We start from the raw sequence: 23,537 nt of genomic DNA, 5'->3' as shown, positions 1-23,537 counted from the left end.
GAACTGGGGAATAATAACTGGTTTATAACAATTAGGAGTCATCCATCCTGAGCCTAGGGCTGATGTTGGTGTCCCCTGAATCACTTGGCCTTAAAAAAGGGAGAAAATAATTAGGAAAAAAATGGGTTCTGTTGGCTAGGAAAAAAGAGAAAAATAGACGTCTGATATATTCCTTTTAAATTTGAACTTGTCTCTGATGCTTAATAATTATATAATCCTAAGCTAGTCAATTACTTTCTTTATGCCTTAAATTTTTTAACTTTATAGTGGAAATAATATAAGTATCTAATTTATAGGCATTTTTGAGAATTATATAGAATCATATTTGCAAATTGAATAATACATTGCCTTGGATTTAACTGTCAAATGACTTTCATTATTATTATTATCATTATTAGACAAGAATAACATTTAAAACATCTTTTTAAAATTCAAGAAATATTAATTTATATTACATTGAATCAAAACATCACAAATAATGAGATCTTATTCAACACATAGAGCTTTTTTATTAGTCATTTCTCAAAAGACCTGGTCAGGCTTTTCTCCCCCTTTTCACGAGTGAGGCTGTTTTTGAAAGTTTGTAGAAAGTAACACATCACAGATGGACAGAAAATAGGAAAACCAACCAAAAAGTATTGCAACTTTTTCTAAGTGATTTTCACACTCCACCTACAGGGTGAGAACAGCCTACAAACACAACACTCCAAACAGCCATCCCTCCCCACAACTCACACCATAAAAATGGAATTCAGAAAAATCATTACTTGATTTTTAATGATTCACTGAGCTCCAGCAACGTCTTAGCACATTTTCCTCAAACTGATTTCCTCGGGGACTTTTCCAAATAGAAGTAATTTGAAGAATACAAGAGCCCATATTTATAAATGCTAAGCAAATGATAAGCAGTTTCCTCCTGTCACCCTCCTGGTTGTCAGGGTAATTGCGTCATAAGCAGGTCTTTACAGGGGGACTTTGGAGCCATGGATAAAATCACACGATTCCAGAACAAAAAGAGACTGGAGACTTTATCTTCCATGTGAAAAAAAATAATGAGTAGAGACTAATCATTAGTAGGAGCAAAGCCAAGAAAGGAGTTGCTGAACTGCCAGTCGAGGGCTTTCCACGACATCCCACACAAACCCCGATCCAGGTCTCCCTGCTTGTGACACTAGCAGAGACATTTTAGTTTTCACTGCAGAGAGAACACAGTTGTGGTTTTAGAAAGCACTCTCCTCCATTCTCAGTTCTTAAGCATGTGATTTAAATAGAGTTGACCACCTATCTTGCTCATGGGATGCTTGACCACTGACCTTGTATATTCAGCTCCCCTGGACACAATGATTGGTTGAGAGATAAATATGTTACCTAACTAGAGCCAATGAAACATAAGGATATGTTTATCGGATCATTTGGGAAAGAAAACTTTTCTCATTCCTGATTTGATGGTGTGAGGATGTGAAGCTTAGAAATACTGTCACCATCTTGCTACTAGATAAAGCATCAAAAGAGCCATTCCGGAGCTAGCAAAACAGAGGTGGACCTGCTGATGTCATTTGTGCCCTAGTTCAACCTATGTTTATAGTCACCACTAGCCATCAGTATTTTGGGCCATGAAAGTCAGTAAGTTAATCATTTGTTTAAACTGGCTTGGTTGGGTTTCCTATCACTTACAATTGAAATATTTAATAAAAGCCGTTCATTAATTAGCCCAATCCATTTCTCTTTTTCCTCTCTCTTATTCTGACTCTAAATGCCAAAGGAGCACACATGAGTGAGTGCCATCATGATGTGCAGGTTGTAGTGATTAAACATAAAGAGTTTGCTCTCCACATCATCCCCCAAGTTCAGCAGCTCATTATTCATACCTTAGCCATAACTATTGCAGCACATTTACTCATGCTAAACAGCTGAGTTTAAAATGAAATGCCAGTGAATCTTTCTGATTTTACAATGCTACTCATGTTTTGCTTACTTGAAGATCCTTGACTGTGCACTGGTTAGTTCCAAGTTCATCTATGCTTTCTTTTCTTTTTCTTTTTCTTTTATTTTTGAGACAGAATCTTGCCCTGTCAGCAAGGCTGGAGTGCAGTGGCATGGTCTCAGCTCACTCCAACCTCTGCCTCCTGAGTTCAAGCAATTCTCCTGCCTCAGCCTCCCAACTAGCTGCTACTACAGGTGTGCACCACCGCACCTGGCTAATTTTTGTATTTTTAGTGGAGAGGGAGTTTCACCATGTTGGCCAGGCTGGTCTTGAACTTCTGACTTTGTGATCCAGTGACCTCATGATCCACCCACCTCGACCTCTGGGATTACATGGATGAGCCACCGCACCTGGCCACATCAACATTTTCAACCAATGTTTGACTATTTCTCTCTTCCTAGATAACTTCCCAAGGATAACTTCTTGGCCTAATCTTTCTAGGAAGCATTTTTTTTTCTTGTTATGCTAAATATGTTTTATAAACTTTTCATTTCTGGGCTACAGATACCAGCCTTTCATCCCAAAAACAGTGTGAACAAAAACACAAAACGGATTCCTCAAGTATATGTCCAGAGCAGTAGATTGGTCTATCTCTGTTTTTTGTACTCTAGCTAATTCTGGAAAAATAGTCTATACTAATTTCTTCATGAAGCCATTCCACATTAATTCTTCATAGTATCATCTTCTGGCTGGTAGCTTTTTCTCTTTGCTGAAACTCTACTTCAGGGCATTAGGAATTTCCCAACTCATCCAGTGGTTCACCCTGTGGCATTTAATGTACTCTTTTCAGTAACCCTACTTTCTGCTAATTTGGCAATTCATATTTGTCCTATATGCCTGTTGCTTTGGTGTCTATTCTTTCTAGTCTCCTCTTTGGTAGCTCCATGCCTTGCCTTAAATACTCACGGTTTCCTTAACTATCTGTCTGTCCTTAACTACCCTCCTGTTCCACACCTCCAATTTTATCCCCTCCTTTGATTTCAATTACTAGGATAACATGGTAGCCCATTTTGATATGGAATTCCAGGAGTTTTTAAAACCTTAATAGTTGAAAGTGAAAAAACTTTGATATTTGAAAAGTCAAAAAATTGGCTTATTCTATACAGATAGGCTCTATTTTACCTTCAGTGCAGACTAACTCTTTTGTTTCATAAAAAATATTTTGAATGGCTTTTTTAGTTACACTAAAACAAAGTAAGGGCTCTCCTCTGGCATTTAGACTGAGACAATGGGATTCCGAGAGGTTAAACATCTCCAGAAAGTAATGCACAAGGTTGTCTTCACCGTGAGCACAGCTGCATCACTCTCGGGTTCTGTGTCCTTTAGAAAATTGTCATTTTTTTTCTAAATGTGAATTTAGACTGAACAGTCTTTTAATGTAGGGGTTAATCCTCAGAGATGAATGACATTAATTTTGATTGCCCCCTGTCTTTATTTTGGTCATAGAACTTGAGGTCCTGAACTCAGGACAGCAAGGCATGTCAAAAGGACTTCTGTAGTGGAAAGTCTCTGTGAGATGGGCATCAGGCATTAGAGGATGCAGCAAGATGCTTGATAAGGGACCTGTATGAAAGGGCTTAAGTTGTAGATTTTGAAAGCATCAATCGCTAATGCCTTACAGCAATTATAGCTGATGTTAGCTTCAGTTTGGAGAACAGGAGGAAGGAGGAAGGGATTGAGCTCATGCTTGGGAGCCTGGCTATAGATAGCTGGACTTGAGGAAAAAAAATAGGTAAGAGAAAAAAATGCAAGGGAACAATTCATCAGTTTGGAGCCAGAGAGCTGGCTGCAGAAAGTGATAGCCAGGACAGACTGTGAAATAAGTAAACATTCACTGGCCATTCTCAAGAACTTTAGGATGGAGAATACATTCAAATAGCAAAGGAGTTCCAACTATTGAAGGTTAGCATCAAAGTAAAGGTATTTAAAAATTATGAGACCCTTGAGTTATAATTCACGTCTCTAATTGGCACTATATTTCTGGGCTTCCATGCACATATATCTAGCATATTCCAGACATATTTTACCTTTAGTCCTCTTGTTAGAAACCATGTCTTTAAGAATAGGCAGGGAGAGCTTTGCCAGAGAACAAACTCATTAACACTCAAAAATACCTGCAAGTCTAGAAGTCTAGACATATCTGTTTTGGAAGTCTGACACTGTATAAATTCTTACCTCATGTTACTCCCTCTGGTTATGAGTTACTGCTGATACTTGGTGTTTCCTGCTTGTAATCTATCACTGTTGCTTGGGTCTCTCTCTAAATCTCTCTGTTTCTTGTTTGAGCACTTGTTCTTGTGCCTAGGTTTGTCTTCACAATTCTAGACCCATTTCTAGCCACCAACTGCCTGCACAATTTTGCTCCTTATTCTGATTACCAGTGTGTCTTGTATTCATTTCAGGTACTCAGCAGGTATTTGTTAAATGAGTGAAGATTCCCTGGAAAGTCCCTCTACTCAGTGATTTCAAGGATCTTAGCCTCTAACGTACCCTGAATGTCACTCAATTTCTTTCTACCAGACTAACTTCTCAAAGTACCGATTGATATCAATGCAGTATCTATCCGCAAATTAAGGACCCTTAGATTTAGCAAGGCACAAAAGTCAACTGAGGATGTTTTTACAGAGACAATTACTCTGTATTAAGGGAAAGGCACTCTTTTCCATCATTAACACAGGGATAATGCCTCTGTATTAAGGGAAAGGCATTCTTTTCCATCATTTTATGCTCTCATTCCTTGGTGACCAGAGCCCACCTGTTTTCATTTTCTCAGGATTAAAAACTGCTCTCAGGGAAGCGTTTAATACCTTCATTAGAATATGTTAATCATATACCTTCATGTGTTATGTATCTGAGAGTTATTTGCATTTTGCTCATACATAATAAATAATAATTTTATTTAAAATAGAAATATCTTGTTATTATTTAAATTTTGCTCTGTTAGGCATTGTTATACATTTAATTCTCATATCAACTTTATGAAGTAAATATTGTCCTTATTTCCATTTTGTAGATGATAAAGCCAGGGATGTAAAGTAACTTCCTTAAAGAAAAAGTATTAAGTAGAGAATCCAGACTTTGAACAACCTAGTCTTTCTGAATCCAGAGTCTATGCTCTAATCGTGGTAATTATGAGACAGATTGGTTCATGTTAACCAAAGAAAGTTATAAATTGTGTTTTTAGGAGGTATTAGTAAGCACAATTCCCATCTTGAAAGTGTACCTCTTAGGCAGCTGCCTGCCCTGCTATTCATGAGGCCAAAGATGCTGCTTTGCTTGGCAGTATCCCAATCCAAATAAGGACAATTGAACATATTTTTTGAGGTCACATGTTTCTGGATTAAAACTTTGTAAGTTTGAAAAGCAATAGCCTCTAGAGACACATCTAAACACAAGACTCATAAAGGATTGGCATTTGCATTTGGAAATGTCTTTTAAAAAACCCAACAGTCAAATTCATTAGGGTATTGTGCTATAATCTCCACTAAGAGTCAGAATTCAGAAATTGTTTTTATTTTTCTCACCAAAATTATCTTTAAAGGGAGATTTTTGCTTTGATTGCTTTCTTAACTGAAATTCTGCAGTCATTAAGGCTCCAATTAATAATTTGTGTTTTATACTGCTTTATTTTGTGCTGACTTTTTTCTTTTAGTCCAGCCCAACTTTCAAACAATACCTCTCTGGAATACTCATGGAATCATTTTTTTCTAGAAAGAGAATTTTCCATCAGAAAACATTTCAGAAGTCAAAAGGTTTTTAAAGTTTAAAAGCAACGAAATGCTTCTTGGACCTGACTCCTTTTCCATGATCTCTGTTTTACTGATAGTTTTAAGGGAAATGGTACTTTAATAATTGTATGGACATCTCAACAGAAACATCCTCAGTTTACTGCTGTGTGTCTTACTAAGTATATAGAAAATCAATCACATAAATTATTATTGTTCTAAACATTCTTAAGCTGATATTTTGATCATAAAATCGCAGCTCTTAGGAGATTTATAAGAGGTAATCTTAGGTATGACCTGTGGTATGAAGGTAAATGTTTAACAACAGACTCTCCAGAAAAAAATAAATTCTGATTTGTAGCATGTTATTTTTCATGGGTGTGAATACTCCCACTGTAACCATTTTCAAGCTAGCCACGTGAAATTACTGAAGGCAGAATTGGAAAGAGATGGCACACAATCAGTATACTACTGGGGCTGATGATCCTGACAACCTGTGCACTTTCATCAAAATTCAGTGTCTCTGAAGTCACCTTTTCGTCAAATGTTAGAAAAGGGATGACGATGAGATTTGCACTTCATGGCCCAAGTATTAGAGTCAGACTGCCAAGGCCCTAATCCAACTCTTCAACTCCCTGTCTTCCCTTTGGTAAGCTATGCAACTTTTCTGTGATTTAAGTCTTCTCATATACAATCTGGTAATAATAGAGTTTCTACCTCATAGGACTTTTATGATGTTTAAATAAAATGGTACATATAAAATGCTTAGAAGATTTTTTGGCATATACTAGGCCCTTAATACATGTTAGCTACAGGATTTACAATTCCAGCTATCACAATGTTTTATATGTTGTCATCTAAATCTTTCAGAGGTCATTAAAAACCCTTCTGTTTTACAGGAACACTCTGAGAAGAGCCAGGTATAGAGGAAGGAGTACTAAATAAGAAGTCATGGTTTAGGTTTTAGTCTCAGTTTTGCCAACACTCCCATCCATGACCTGTATCAAACCATTTTCCTTCTAAGAGCTTTAATTCTCTCATTAGTAAAATGCAGAAAGTAATAATCGTCCTGCCAATCACATAGGATTGTGGTGACACTAATGTGAGATAATGAAACAAAGAGCTCTTTGAAGATGATACAAATGTGGGGTATTATAATTAATCCAATTTAAAACTCATGATGCCATGGAAGAATTACATTAAAATAATAAAAATTTGGAATAAATATTAGGAATAATGTGGTGTTAAGAGATGGAATGTTTTGTTATAAGAAGGAAAAAAATAAATGAATTTCTACCACAAAGCCGGGCAGCATTGTGCTCAACCTCTTTTCCCCTCAAAAGAGCAATTTTAAAATGAAAAAGAGCTATACTTTAGGTATAACATACATTTAAATAAGTTAGGGATCATAAGGAACTAAGTTAGCAAATATTCATGGAGTCATACTTTTCAGGGAACAGAAATGCACCAGAAAAAATGAATGAATAAATAAAGCATATAATAATCTATCAAATGACAGACAGGACACTTAGGCAAACCAGGTGGTTAGCATTATGCCATTAGAAGATGAATAATGGAAATCTTCAAATCGTTCTTTGGTTCTTAAGTTTTATAGATAAATAGAAAAGAAAATATCTGTTCAAGGACAGATTGAAGAAATCTTAAACCTGTTAAATTCAGTCATCTCGTGAACAATAAGAGCCACATGAAAATGAGGGAGCAAGGGAAAGATATCAGGTATTTTTAAAATTTGCACCTTGGATTCTGTTTACTTAGAATCATGTACATTCATACACATTCAGTGAACATTCACCAAGAAAATAATCTTCCTTCCTTCCTTCCTTCCTACCTTCCTTCCTTCCTTTCTTTCTTTCTTTCTTTCTTTCTTTCTTTCTTTCTTTCTTTCTTTCTTTCTTTCTTTCTTTCTTTCTTTCTTTCTTTCTTTCTTTCTTTTCTTTCTTTCTTTCTTTCTTTCTCTTTCTTTCTTTCTTTTTTCTTTTTTCTTTCTTCTTTCTTTCTTTTATTCATTTATTTATTGACATGATCTCACTCTGTCACACAGACTGGAGTGCAGTGGCACAATCTCAGCTCACTACAACCTCAGCCTCCCTGGCTCAAGTGATCCTCCCATCTCAGCCTCCCAAACAGCTGGGACTACAGACACACTCCACCATGCCTGGCTAATTTTTGTGTTTTCTCGTAGAGATGAGGTTTTGCTATGTTGTACAGGCTGGTTGTGAACTCCTGGGCTCAAAAGCGATCCTCCCACTTCAGCCTCCCAAAATGCTAGGATTATAGGTGTGAGCCACTGTGCCCGGCCTGTTTTCTTTTCCTCAAATAATTTCTCCAAGCTATGCTTTAGCAGAGGAGTTTCATTCTGTGGGCAAAGAAAGAATCACTTGTGCAACAAAGCTCTCAATATGGCCTCTTCTGCCAGCTATTAGTAAAAATTCTCATTGTTAAATATTTTAAAAATCAGAATACAATAAAAGGATACTTTTAAGTTTCCTTTTTCAGTGAGAAAAAGCAGAATGAAAGACTGTTTATGTAGTATACTACCTTCCATGAAACGATGAGGGGAAAATACAAAATAAAAATATGTAATAAATCACTGGAAAGATATATAAGAAGTTTATGAGAAACAGAGTAGGCTGTGACCAGGGTAGAGGCAAGAATTTCATCATGTGAATTTTTTACTTATTAAACAATGTGTGTGTGTGTGTTTGTGTGTGTGTGTGTGAGTATCTGCATGCCTGTGAAGTCCAGTACGCATAGGTAAATAAAAACTAAATGTTATTTAGTTGCCTATCTGGTTTAACATTGCTCATGTTCCCCAAGCTTAGGTCTGGCACAGGCACGGATACCTGCAGAGTGGAAGGGGCCTGTTGGGTGTCCTCACCTCCATATTCCCACTCACTGCTGCTTCTGGTTGTCTAGCAATGCGGTGCAAGAGGCAGGAAATTATAGGACCAAAGGGTCTGGCCAGACTGGTGGTTTTGCTGCCATCTATGTGACAAATGCCCAAATGCTGCCTATTTTTTTCTCCTGGGGACCATTTGTGGGTCCTTCAAAGACAACTTGCTAACACCAAGAGAGTACTTTGAATATACATTTTCTACTATTTTATCTGAATTTTTATAATTCCTACCCTGGCTCTTATACCATCACTTACTCTTCGTAGCCTCTTTTTCACTATTTGACTTAAGTACTCTTTGGTACTTTAAGAGACTTCTATTCTACCTGATTTATGGCTGTGAAAAAAAGTAGCACCTTTTCCATGTCAAACGCTGGAAATGCATGCCTCTCTCCCCACAGGTTCCCTCTGACCTCTGAATTCACAGGTAGCCCTGATTAGCCTGTCACTTTTATCCCTTTTGAAAGGAGAATTATGAACCAGATATCTTTGAACACCAAGAGACACTGGTCACATCTCCTGGACTTGCCAAATATCCTCCAGAGGGTGAATGGCCTCTTTCAGGGTCACAGCACTAAGCTGGCAACCCTTTTCAAATAAGTCCCCCTTTCCTAATCTCCTTACCACTGCTAATTATGAGGCTAGGTTTGGATGATCAAAAACACACATTTGGGATGCCCCTTAGCAATCCCTGCATAAAGGGCCTGATAGACACATCTCATGACAATGTGTGGGCATGTAACACCATTTTCCTAAAGGGACTCTGAAATTTGAGATAATAGGGAAAATCCTGACATCAGTGAAAACCAATATAAGCCTACACATAACTCTGACATTTAAAAGTCTGAGCCCAAGGAGAGTGAGGGTGGGGGAAGAGGAGATTTTTTTTTTCACTTTAGTGTTTGACTATTTTATGACATTCAAACATTTGGATTAAAATGTGTATTAATTTTAGAGAATCACAGTCCAGTTAATTAGCTACATGAAGAAGAACTTTTCAAATTTTAATAAGATTTGATTTTGGTTTCACATGAAGATAAGCTAAATTCCTGTTTGAGATAAAGGAGGGTCAAGAAAGAGGAAAAAAAGGGGAGTGAGTCAAAGAAGATAAAAGAGAGGAAGGCTAAAACTTACCTTGTTTCATCGATATAAACTGCTTCCAGCACAGATGCCGCATATTCAATATTCTTCTTTAAGTCAACGACGTTAACGTCACCTCTTTCCAGCTGCTTCACTAAGCATCTTAATCTATTTCAAAAAAGTAGCCAAAGAGAGAAACAGCAAGAAATTTATGGTAACTATATGGCAAATAGTACAGTATTAAGTACACTAAGTTAAGATTTTTAACAAAGTTGTTTCTAGGTCAACAAATAGCAACATTTTTCAGAGATTTTTTTGATATAATTAAGACCAGTCTTTATTATTTAAGGAATTATTAAGTATTATATTCAGCTCTCAATAATATTAGGAGTATAGGTAATACTCCTCAGCTCTCAATAATATTAGAAGTATAGCTCTCAATAATATTAAGAGTATAGGCTACTTTAAGTACAATATTTCAGAGATAGTCCTCCTGAAAATTCAAGACAATATAGACATTTTCAGAAAAGTATATTCCTATAATTTATTCTATGACTTTCTGTTTTTTCAGCGTTGGCACTAGGAGAATATTCAAAGGATGCTCTTCTTAATTCACAATTGCAAAAGTATGGAACCAACCTAAGTGCCCATTGACCAATGAGTGGATAAAGAAAATGTGATATATATATATGTATATATATAAAATATGATATATATATGTATATATATAAAATATGATATATATATGTATATATATAAAATATGATATATATGTATATATATAAAATATGATATATATATATATACATACACACACACACACACACATACATACACACACCATGGAATACTACTTAGCCATAAAAAGGAATAAAATAGTGTCTTTTGCAGCAACTTGGATGGAGCTGGAGGCCATTATTCTAAGTGAAGTAACTCAGGAATGGAAAGCCAAATATCGTATGTTCTCACTTGTAAGTGGGAGCTAAACTGTGAGAATGCAAAGGCATCAGAATAATATAATAGACTTTGAGGACTCACAGAGGAAGAGTGGGAGGGGATGTGGGATAAAATACTATATATTGGGTACAATGTACACTGCTCAGGTGATGGGTGCACAAAAATCCCAGAAATCACCACTAAAGAACTTATCCGTGTAACCAGAAACCACCTGTACCCCCCAACAAAGCTACTAAATAAAAAATTTAAAAATAAAATTAAAAGACTTCAAAAAATAAACAAAAAAAACAAAGAATGCTCTTCTGACTGCTAGATTAGCTATTATTCACTGTATGAAGCAATAAAGACAAAGACGAAAGGCAAAAGTTCTGTAAAAAGTTAATTTGAGACAAGAAAAAATACATGTATGTATCCTTAGTGTATTTACTGCACTCGTTTTCCACTTGAGGAAAATTTGAAAATATTTTCTCGTGTTTGAGTCCGTAGGATGATGTGTCCCGAGGCTCTGAGGAATTTTAAAGTATAGGACTCAGCTAGATTCCTGGGTTACAGAAACCATGAGATAATTCATGTTATTGTGTTAAGCCCCAAACCTTGGGATAATTGCTATACAGCAATAGGTAGCTGACAAAGTAAGGTGATACAAATTACCTTAACAAGTTTGTAATAGCTTTGGCAACTTCTATGCATTAAATTGTAAGCTGTGTGTTTCTGAAGATACTGCTCTTTACCAAGTACAAAAGGAAGATATTCCTTACTCTCTCCATACTATAGATAAGCAACATGAAGACTACTTGTCTATTTTCCTAAGTCATCAGACAGAATTTAATTCCATTCTATTCAGAGGTATTGCAAAAGAGAGAGTAGAGTGCGGCTACTTTTAGGCACTCCCTTAGAGACAATTTAGCAGATTTCCTAGCAATTTATTTTGGATAACTTTCAATGCCAAGGGTGAAGATACAAAGGCAAGTTAAGAATTTCAGCAAATGTATCTGACAATTCTCCACCCAAAAGAAATAGTTCATTCCTCTATGGGAAAAAAAGACACACCTAGATGAAAACTTCTTATTCAGGAAGCTGTAAACAATTACTTTTTTGTGCCATTTACTTTTGCATGATAAAATATCAGCAGGCAATAACATTGAAAAATAAATTGTATGTATCAATAAATATGTCCTATTAATACAGAATAAGCAAAACAAAGCACAACAAGAATACAAGCAAAACAGTTTCCTTAGGAAGGAAAAATGAAGCCTGGCTTTGAGGCTTGTCTGAAACACCGAATGTGATGATAATGGATCAAGATGCAGAGGGTTTTGGGATTTTTGTAATGCTTACGACCCAGGAACATTATTCTTAATCACACTGTCCTTTATTTACGAAAGGAAAAGAAAGAGGTTTCGTTTTTGTTTTCCCATAGTCCTGCAATGGCTTAGAAATATACTATCATATGTCTTTCTTGTGAAAAGTACTTGAGTTCAGCTTGGTTGTACAATGTGGTTTAAAAATAATAAGTACTTGAAAGGGTTGCCTTTCCTTTTCCCTGAAAAACTGTATTCTATTTTTATTTGTTAGCGATTCTCCCACTAAAAACACTACATTTTCTAAACTCTCTTGAAGAGTATGGTCACATTACTAAATTCTTGTCAGAGATGTGCATGGAGGTTGTTGGTGAGACTCTCAGAACAGTTCTTTGGAGAGAGCTAACTGCACTGGAAGGAGTTCTCTTGCATCCCTTGCCTGTGCCTTATGGCCTGGAATGCAGTGGAACTTTCTAAAGGCCAGCAGCCATCTGGGATCATAAATGACCTGGCAAAAGAAAGCCACACACTAAGAATGGTAGAAAAGAAAAATGGAAGTGGCCTGGATATCATGCTATTCAGATCCACCTGAATGAAATCGCCCGTCTCTGGACTTGTTTTTGATGCAAGAACAACAAAAATTGCATTTAAACCACAATTATTTTGTGGTTTCTTTTATATGAGGATGAACCCAAAACACACTGATAAATGAATAGAGAATGAAGCAAAACAAGGTAGTCAAGAATGGATAAATCTTTATTATCAAACGAGACGATGAGTACCCTGGGAGACCATCAACAAGTGCATTTCCTAACTCACAACAGCCTGTGGTTGTTCCTAGGGGAGTCATCCCTTCTGCAACTATAACTGATAAGACTTGTGATAATCAAGAGGCTCTAATGCTTGCACAATGAACATGCCCTTTCACACAGAGATCTCAATGTGGTTTAAAAACAAAATATTATGAATTATGTCTTGATAATTCACAATTAGGTATATAAACCTATAACTGGATATAAAACTTCCACTGGGGAAAAACACTTCAGTAAGGTTTTACCACCCAACTAGAAAACATAATTACATATAGTTATAACTCAGTAAACTCATATATCTCCTCATAGACACAAACACACACACACATACACACACGCACACACGCCTATATTCACTATGCCAACCCCAAAGGACTGGATAGAAATATATATTGGGGGGTTACTAGGACTTGTTTTTTCTTTGCTTGTTGCACTAAATTTTCATTAATGAGTGCACATTTCTATTTACATAAAAAGGAAAAGCTTTTATTGTAAAAATATTATTTACAACTAGAACACCAGCTTAATGGAATTATTTATATCATTACTATCCTAATTGTAATCATTTATATCATTACTATCCTAATTGCGAATATGCTTTTGTAATCAAATTATATATACAATAATCCTCAACAATATTATTTCAGCTATTATTTTACTTTCTTCCTAGTTAATACAAGGTCAAACATCTTAATGAATAATTTTCAAATGACCGTACGTTCAGTATTGGTGGGTTCCAAAGTGTTAAGGCTTTATTGTATATATCTGTACAATTTTTTTTTATTTTTAAGAAGACAATCACATCCTATTTGCCTATTTCTTAAGCCATCCAATAGGCAAATTCTCAGAGTTGAAAATAAACAAGTTCCCTTAATTTAGCATAAAATAAACAAGTTCCTTTAATTTAGCAAAAACTCTTTTTAATAATGATTTTTCTTCTTTCAACAATCAGTGTGGGCAAGCTGAGTAGAAAACAATGTTCTTAATTTCTGGCATAGATAATTGGTCTGGTTCCCAAAGCTTAGGGTGAAGGCATGTTCTTGATGTTCTGATCTGAGCAGTTTCTGACCCAGAAAATTGTGGATGAGGACTCTACCGGCTACTGTGTTTGGTAGTAAAACAAGTAAACTGCTCTTGTATCAACCAGTATAGACAACATTGCTAAAAAGGTATTAAAAACCCAGTGCAGTTAGATACATAATTTGGGTATCTATTACTGCACCTGGAGCTGTGTAAAAGAATATATATTTATATATAGATATTAGTACATATATAAGTATATATGTATATGTAAGTGTGTATATATAAGGATACACATAAAACCACACTGATATATATGTATATGCATATATAATGTGTGGATACCTGTGTGTGTACCACAATACCTTCTTCAAGGTATTTGCAATCTCTGAGGGTTGTATGACATGCAAACAATGTGGTCAAATGTCAAACTGCAAGTATTTCCCATTGCTTCTTTTATGCACACCCTAATTCCTAAGCAAACTGGTGTAGTCACTGTTCCTCAAAAACCCTTACATCATCTTAGATTCAAGTGTTTCTCTCTTGCTGAAATCTCTTTCTCCATGTTCCTACCATCTGTTACTGTCTAAATCATGTTTGGTTACCAGGCATATCTGAGATGCTACCTATCTCGTAAGTCCTTTGAAGATGCCTGTTCATTGTGATTGCTCTCTACATAGAAACTAAACCACATTTTATTTGTTTCTCATTGACAACATTTGCATTTCTATGACTTTCATTATAATTTCAATTTTTTATGTGGTATTTCCCCAACTGATCTTTCGTCAAATAAAAAATTTTCAGGCATGCAAACAAGCAGGAAAATTCACCCATGATGAGGATAAAAATAAATGAGTTAAAATTAACTCAATATGACAGAGATGATAAAATTAGTAGACAAAAATGTTGACTGTTATTATAAAAACAAGCTAACAAGTCACAAGCTAAAAGATATAATCAGTAATTTAAGAAAGAAAAAGGCTATGGGCTAAATAGATGCTATTGATATATACCTTCATTTTTCATAAATTTTATTAAAATATTTCAACTTCTAAGTTATATTATCAAAGACATGAAAAAAAATCCAAAGCATCATTAAGTTCCTAATGATCTTTTCCCAAAGAGAATAACACAAATCTTTGATAATTCATAAGACTTTAAAAATCAGCCTGAAAAAATGTGCTGAGAACAGTTTGATATTCTTAGTTTTTAAAGGGACTTCCTTACCTTCTAATGATCAGGACACTTAAAAGAAGATGGAAACAAAAATAGCAATACCATCTTTGAAAGCAATTTATTGGTTCTGTGATTAAATCAAGCAATTGCAGAAGACAAATAACTTCTACTTTTGAACAAAGAGTACTGAGTTGTAGAAAATTATTGAGTATTTTTATTCAAATATAGAACTGCTACATTCCAAATGAAAAGTTACTCAATGTTAAATGATGCAGTTTTTATAACCAAGTACTCTGAATACCTTCTAAGCTATTGTTACATAACTGAATCTTGCAAAATGACCACCTACATAACTAACAATGTTCTCATATGGAGAAATCCTGCATGTCTATGCATGCCTTTTTAAATTTTAGGATACAAAATACACAGGATATCCCTCATGTGACACAGCATGAATAACAAATAATAATTAAATAAATAAAATTTATTAAAATAATTTATAATTATTACATTACTATAAATGTTCCCATTTGTAATCTGATTGAAAAACAAAAGTGAAAAGGATATGGTCATAGGAAATCCACACTAAGAATCAGAAGAGGTAAAGTTAAAAGAAATTATATACCTATAATATATATTAATATTAACATTAAAATCTGGCCATAAGCAGAAGTGCATGAAATAGCATAAATAGAAACTATCAGAACAAGAAGCTACTGTGTCATTTTCAGTAAGTCCTGCTTGACTCTAAAACAATAAAAAATTGATAATAAAATCTGTTAAATCATGAAGTCATTTATTCTGCAGGTCGATGCTCAGGAAATTAAACCCTAAACTTAGTCTAAAATGCAGGGTTTATGGACATAAAGACTTTTCCAGTATTTTTTTCAGATAGGCAAATAGAAATGTAAAGCTCCATGATACCTTTATTTTATAGGGTAAATAATTCCCCAAACAATTTCTATAATTAAGCAAAATGAAAACAAATGAGATCAATGGCATAAAGTACAGCATGAGGACTACAGTTAATAATATTGCACTGTATACTAGAAATTTGCTAAGAGAGTAGACCTGTAGGTACTTTTACCTCCAAAAAAAAAGCTACTTAGGTGAAATGATGGATATGTTAATTTGCTTGAGTGTACAAATCATTTCACTGTATAGGTATATAAAACATCATACCTTAAATATATACAAGAAAAAACAGTATGGTAAACAGTATTACTCTTAAAAATGTGTCTACAGTCTACATGTAAAGGAGCAAAATAATCCCATTGAGGCAGAGAATATGTGACTGAAAAAACTCTTTTAAGTACAAAGGAATTTATAACTATTCTCTCTCTTACCCCAAAGTCACAAATAGGTAAACTATTTCTTTACTTCAAGAGGTATTAACCTTTTCTACAAAAATGGACGTTATGTAATTTCCAGTTTGTTGAAGAGTTCCTCATCAACAAGTACAGTACAGAGATGTAAATATTCAAAGAGTTAGAAGATCTTAGTTTTCTAGATCAATTTGTTTCTCCTTGAAGATGAGAAAACAGTAATATCATATTGAATCTAAACAAGGAACCAATCAAGTGTTTCTGGTCAGTGTTACCCATCTGAAATAACTTACTCATATTATATTATTTAACTGTGGTATAATTTTTATATTTTTCGAAAAGAAATAGACAAAAGAGTATTTATGGTTTGCATTAAATCCTGGTAGATTAAAAAATGTCTTTACTGGTGCTCACCACTGAAACATTAATGACTTAATAAATTGAAATAGAGATTGAAAAGAACCATTAAGAAACAAGCAAAAACTTTGAGAAAAGAGATTGATCCACGATGCAAAAACATGCAACTTTTTAAATGGAACAAATAGTGATGAAAGGGCTTTTGGAAATTAACAGTAGGAATTTACATGAATGCAGAAAAGGCCTTTGACAAAATTCAACAGCCCTTCATGCTAAAAACTCTCAATAAATTCGGTATTGATGAAATGTATCTCAAAATAATAAGAGCTATTTATGACAAACTCACAGCCAATATCATACTGAATGGGCAAAAACTGGAAGCATTCCCTTTGAAAACTGGCACAAGACAGGGATGCCCTCTCTCAACACTCCTATTCAACATAGTGTTGGAAGTACTGGCTAGGGCAATCAGGCAAGAAAAAGAAATAAACGGCATTCAGTTAGGAAAAGAAGAAGTCAAATTGTCCCTGTTTGCAGATGACATGATGGTATATTTGGAAAACCCTATTGTCTCAGCCCAAAATCTCCTTAAGCTGATAAGCAACTTCAGCAAAGTCTCAGGATATAAAATCAATGTGCAAAAATCACAAGCATTCTTATACACCAGTAACAGACAAACAGAGAGCCAAATCATGAATGAACTCCCATTCACAATAGCTTCAAAGAGAATAGAAAATATCTAGGAATCCAACTTACAAGGGATGTAAAGGACCTCTTCAAGGAGAACTACAAACCACTGCTCAGTGAAATAAAAGAGGACACAAACAAATGGAAGAACATACCATGCTCATGGATAGGAAGAATCAATATCGTGAAAATGGCCATACTGCCCAAGGTAATTTATAGATTCAATGCCATCCCCATCAAGCTACCAATGACTTTCTTCACAGAATTGGAAAAAAGTGCTTTAAAGTTCACATGGAACCAAAAAAGACCCCGCATTGCCAAGACAATCCTAAGCCACAAGAACAAAGCTGGAGGCATCACGCTACCTGACTTCAAACTATACTACAAGGCTACAGTAACCAAAACAACATGGTACTGGTACCAAAACAGAGATATAGACCAATGGAACAAAACAGAGCCCTCAGAAATAATACCACACATCTACAGCCATCTGATCGTTGACAAACCTGACAAAAACAAGAAATGGGGAAAGGATTCCCTATTTAATAAATGCTGCTGGGAAAATTGGCTAGCCATACGTAGAAAGCTGAAACTGGATCCTTTACTTACTCCTTATATGAAAATTAATTCAAGATGGATTAGAGATTTAAATGTTAGACCTAAAACCATAAAAACCCTAGAAGAAAACCTACATAATACCATTCAGGACATAGGCATAGGCAAGGACTTCATGTCTAAAACACCAAAAGCAATGGCAAGAAAAGCAAAATTGACAAATGGGATCTAATTAAACTAAAGAGCTTCTGCACAGCCAAAGCAACTACCATCAGAGTGAACAGGCAACCTACAGAATGGGAGAAAATTTTTGCAATCTACTCAACTGACAAAGGGCTAATATCCAGAACCTATAAAGAACTCAATCAAATTTACAAGAAAAAAACAAACAACCCCATCAAAAAGTGGGCAAAGGATATGAACAGACACTTCTCAAAAGAAGACATTCATACAGCCAACAGACACATGAAAAAATGCTCATCATCACTCGCCATCAGAGAAATGAAAATCAAAACCACAATGAGATACCATCTCACACCAGTTAGAATGGCAATCATTAAAAAATCAGGAAACAACAGGTGCTGGAGAGGATGTGGAGAAATAGGAACACTTTTACACTGTTGGTGGGACTGTAAATTAGTTCAACCATTGTGGAAAACAGTGTGGCGATTCCTCAAGGATCTAGAATTAGAAACACCATTTGACCCAGCCATCCCATTACTGGGGATATACCCAAAGGATTATAAGTCATACTGCTATAAAGACACATGCACATGTATGTTTATTGTGGCACCATTCACAATAACAAAGACTTGGAATCAACCCAAATGTCCATCAGTGACAGACTGGATTAAGAAAATGTGGCACATATACACCATGGAGTACTATGCAGCTATAAAAAAGGATGAGTTTGTGTCCTTTGTAGGGACATGGATGCAGATGGAAACCATCATTCTCAGCAAACTATCTCAAGAACAGAAAACCAGTTATCACATGTTCTCACTCATAGGTGGGAATTGAACAATGAGATCACTTGGACACAGGAAGGGGAACATCACACACCAGGTCCTATTGTGGGGAGGGGGGAGGGATAGCATTAGGAGATATACCTAATGTAAATGATGAGTTAATGGGTGCAGCACACTAACATGGCACATGTATACATATGTAACAAACCTGCACGTTGTGCACATGTACCCTAGAACTTAAAGTATAATAATGAAAAAAAAAAGAGAGAATTTACTTGAAAATGTCAGCAGAAGGGGTAGAGAGAAAGTCTAATTTCTATCCCAGGAAGTGGACAAAAAGACAGCAAGATGGATACTAGAATAATAAAGAAAAAAATTAGAGAGCCTGTTTGGGAGATCTAATATCCAGCTAATTGGGGTTCTACACATAAAGAATACAGAAGAGAATTAGAAAAAATTATTGAAGAGTCACTTTCCCAGAACTTAGAATCTCCATGCTGAAAGGACCTACCAAGGCTAGCTTCATGGGCATGAACCTGTGCAGTCACTCAGGGCCTTGCACTTGGGAGGGCCCCACACTTTCCTTAGTGCTCTGCTGCCGCTATCTTGAAATTCTTGATAATTTTGAGCAAGAAAGTGCATATTTTCATTTTTCATTTTCCACTGGGTCCTGAATGTTATGCAGATGATCCTGGGTCTGACCTAGAATTCTATACTCAGCCAAACTGTCAATCTAGTTTGAGGAAAGAATAAAGGCATTTTCAAATACTCAACAACTTCAAAAATTTGAATTTTCATACACTCTTTTTCAAGAAGCCACTGGGGAGATGCATTTGACCAGTACACGAACACAACAGAAAATCTAAGACAGATAAGTTGGGAAGGGAAGTCTTACAATAAGAGGTATGCGTCCATCCTAGAAACTAACTAGTCCAAATTGAAGTATGAGTACAGAGGAAAGGACGTGTGATAGAAACCTGTAAGGGAAAAAATTGAACTAATGACCAATGGAACTGATAGAATGTTTGGAAATTCATTTTGACAGATCAAACATTTATAAAATTGTAAAATATATGTATGAAAAGATACAATAATTATGAATCTAGGAGTAAGAAAGAAGTTGTATGAGATAGGAAACAGTCACAGTTCACTATCTGATTGACAGATGAATAACATATACAAAGTCATATTACTATAAACACTAGTAAGTTTAAAACAAAATAAGAAACAATATCTCTTTTGAGAAGATTAGAGTAAGTAAGTTGATGAAGTTAATGTACAAGAGTTATTTCCTCTATTATCATTGTGGATGTCCATAAAGTCTGAAATTGATAAATCAAAAAGAGTACAGCATTTTATTTGGAAATATAAATCTTCCTCCAAAAGAAGGAAGGACTAAAAGAGCTAAAACATTGTGATTATTTACTTCTGGGGAATTGACTGATCTCTTTTGATAATAATAAAAATAATTTTAATGATGTAGTGCCCTATTTAAGTAAAATGTCCAAGTCACAAGGAAAGTGACTTAATTTAGAAGTCAGGTCCTTTACTTGGTAGTTTTGGAATCACTGACCATGACAAATTTAAAACACTGAAAAACAAGATGTCACAATTCATCTTGAATTTAAAAGATTTTGAAAGGGTATGAAGCATTCAAAGTTGATACTGATGTTGAGATAGAGTTCTAGGCTCTTTTAGGCATATGGTAAAGCCAAGAGTAAAAAAAAATAGATTTAACTATATATATATATATATATATATATCTTTTTGTCACATATATCATGCTTATGTACTTAACTAACTGAAAACAGGCACATATTTCAGGTTTGAGGTAGATATACAGAAGAAAATACATATTAAGTGAAAAGAGAAAGAGAAATATGATGAAACAATGATGGCTGAATTTATCTTTTCTTTTCTCTTTTTGCAAAACCAGAGGAAAGAAAAAAGTGTGTTAAGTACTTTTACAAAAATCAAATTAAATTGTGGCTTAGAAAGAATGAAAGTGAGTAGATAAAAGGTTGGCTGGGTGAAGAACTTTGAGATTTGGGTGCCCCTGAAGCATTAAGGGGGTGAAAACCAGTAAAACCTATTACTATATTGGCTGAGCAAAGCAATCTCAGCACCAGTTCCAACAAAAATAACAAAGGAATGGTTAAAAGTGGTATATTAGAGCAATTAGGCTGCTATAACAAAATACCGTATACTGGGTGGCTTATAAACAAGAGAAATTTCTTTCTCACAGTCCCGGAGGCCAGAAATCCATGACCTAGCTGTTGGCAGATTCAATGTCTGGTGAAGGCCTTCTTCCCAGTTCATACATGGCTGTCTTCTCACTGTAACCTCACATGGTAGAAGGAGCAAACCAGCTCTCTGGGGCCTCTTTTATGAAGACACTAATCCCATTCACGAGAGCTCTGTCCTCATGATCTAATCACCTCCCAAACGCCTAACCTCCTACTATCACCTTGGAAGGGTTAGAATTTGAACCTATGAATTTTGGGATGACACAAATATATCAAATGGCTTGGGATATTTATTCTTAATTAATGCAGTACCATGTACCAACACACTTCAAAAGTGCACTAGCAGAGAAGAAAACTTTTAAAAATAGATTTTTACACAAACATGCATACGGAAAAAAAACACAGAAAGAAAAGTCAACATGATATTTTTCCAATTACAATAGATCATACAACACAAAAATATCTAAAAACAGAAATATTTCCATGGCAGATACTATCAGAGAGCAGAGAAGTCCTTCTGTTACTCTTGATACTCAGTGATAGAAAAATTGGTTCATTTATAAGAAAAGTCTCTTGAAAGACCAATTTTTTGGAGATGCAATTTGTGGCATAAAAAGCAATCAAATCAAGGTCAAAAGAATTGATTGAGAAGATAACTTTTATTGTGAAGGTTGTTATATGTATTATAAAAATATTTTAGACTCTAATTTGATTGATTCTCTCTCTCTTTCCCTCCCTGCCTTCTTTCGTGTAAGTATTAATACCTAAGTTTCAAGACAAAACTAAAATTGAATGACAAAAAACTCATGTTTGATTTTACAGAATTTCCCTTGCTTCTGTAGAAATGTAGCTTTTATAGCCATAATCTCTCAGAATCACTGTAAATAATTCTTTCTTTATATCTTTGAAGCATTATACTGACATTGACAGAAGTAGTTTTGAGAACGCATTATCACTGTTATAAACTTCTGAGTTGCTTAGCAAGGCTTAACAATAAGAATAAAAAATAAAACACTACTAAATAAATTAGTTAAAGTCTAACTAGGAAAACAACTCTGAACATTTAAAACTTAGTTTAATTCTTGCAATTGATTACTTGGATGATGGGAGATGAGAAAACAACTAGGGAATAGTGAGAATCCCCCAAATAAGCAACTGCAGGAAGCTTTTGGAGGGTCAAAAGAGCGAGACAGTATCACCAGACCCCAGTGGCTTTGGGAGTTCCTGCAGAAAAGAGAAACACCAGTGGGGACTGCCCACAGCAATCTCGAACCACAAAGGAGACACAACTAATATAAGAGAGGCTTCCTCAAGGCAGACAGAGAGGTAGAGGAATACCCTGGCTTTTACCTTCCTCCTCACCTATCCTGACTTTATATGCCATTGGCCAGATCCAAGCACAAGCCACTTTAGGGCAGGGATAAGGCAGGGCAGGGATAAGGCAATAGATCACAGACTAGCAGGCCCAGAACCACAATACACAGTACCCAGAAGGTGTCACAAAGTTTCTCTTGAGATTTGCAAATAAGGCAGAAAGGTGGGTGGCATGTTGTTTCAGTCACATAAAGGCAAAGCCAACCAAAAGGCATATAGAATAAGGCATTTAGTTCATTTTACTATTTGATGTTGATTAAAGGGCCAAGGTTTAGCAAGACTGTTTTGTTAACTTGCAGATTTTTGTCTGGTGTGAATAAAAATAATTTTTATTTGGCAGTATAGACACCCTGTAAATTCATAATCTCATTAGACATCAACTAGATTTTCTTCTAACCCAATCATTTTATTGAAACATTGCCTATATATATCTAACTTTCTAAATGCTCTTTCAAGTTTCAATCGTAACTTCTTACTGATTCCCTCATTATTAATGATTTAAATAGAAACATTGGCATATGCTCAATTTATATTTGCATGAGAGTGATACTTTTGCCTTTGGAAAATTATGTATTAACAAGGCATTACAAATTTTGCTACAATTAATTTCAATGCCTTCAACATATAGGATAATAAATAATGCTACTAACTCTAAAAAGGAAGGAGGAGTCTAAGAGATATACAATTAATGACCAGAAAAAACATTTTCTTCCTCTCTCCTTCCTTCCTTCCTTTCTCCCATCCTTCCTTCCTGTTTCCATTTTCTCTCTTTTCTCTGTTTATTTGTTTCTGGTTTTTTTCAAGACAACTAATAAAGACATGGCTCTCATGAGTTCCTAGAATGTAGACAAAAAATCAACAAAAATTGGTCTTAGAAGCTGTGCTCCAAATAGCAACTGTTGCAGGAAGTCAGGGACCCCGAATGGAGGAACTGGCTGGAGCTGCAGCAGAGGAACATAAATTGTGAAGATTTCATTTTAATATGGACATATATCAGTTTCCCAAATTAATACTTTTATAATTTCTTACACCTGTCTTTATTTCAATCTCTGAACA

General features: G+C 35.2%; 2 protein-coding genes across 9 annotated transcripts in view; both read right to left on the bottom strand.

The window, feature by feature from the left end:
- NEUROD1 (neuronal differentiation 1) overlaps nucleotides 1-23,537 on the bottom strand; it is a 1,109,848-nt gene that overhangs the window by 595,662 nt on the left and 490,649 nt on the right. The gene's annotated exons all lie outside the window — the stretch shown is intronic.
- Nucleotides 1-23,537, bottom strand: part of PDE1A (phosphodiesterase 1A) — a 473,087-nt gene that overhangs the window by 126,034 nt on the left and 323,516 nt on the right. For all 8 annotated transcript variants that reach the window (XR_007718098.1, XR_007718099.1, XM_050750562.1 and 5 more), the window contains one exon: nucleotides 9,758-9,871. Coding sequence is in view for 6 of the 8 variants with exons in the window: in XM_050750562.1 (XP_050606519.1) it covers nucleotides 9,758-9,871 (114 nt within the window). In the remaining 2 variants the exon portion in view is untranslated. The remainder of the gene's footprint in view (nucleotides 1-9,757; nucleotides 9,872-23,537) is intronic.

The sequence above is a fragment of the Macaca thibetana genome, chromosome 12, assembly GCF_024542745.1.
Source record: "Macaca thibetana thibetana isolate TM-01 chromosome 12, ASM2454274v1, whole genome shotgun sequence".
NCBI classification, from domain to species: domain Eukaryota; kingdom Metazoa; phylum Chordata; class Mammalia; order Primates; family Cercopithecidae; genus Macaca; species Macaca thibetana.
This window is presented reverse-complemented; position numbering and strand designations above follow the sequence as displayed.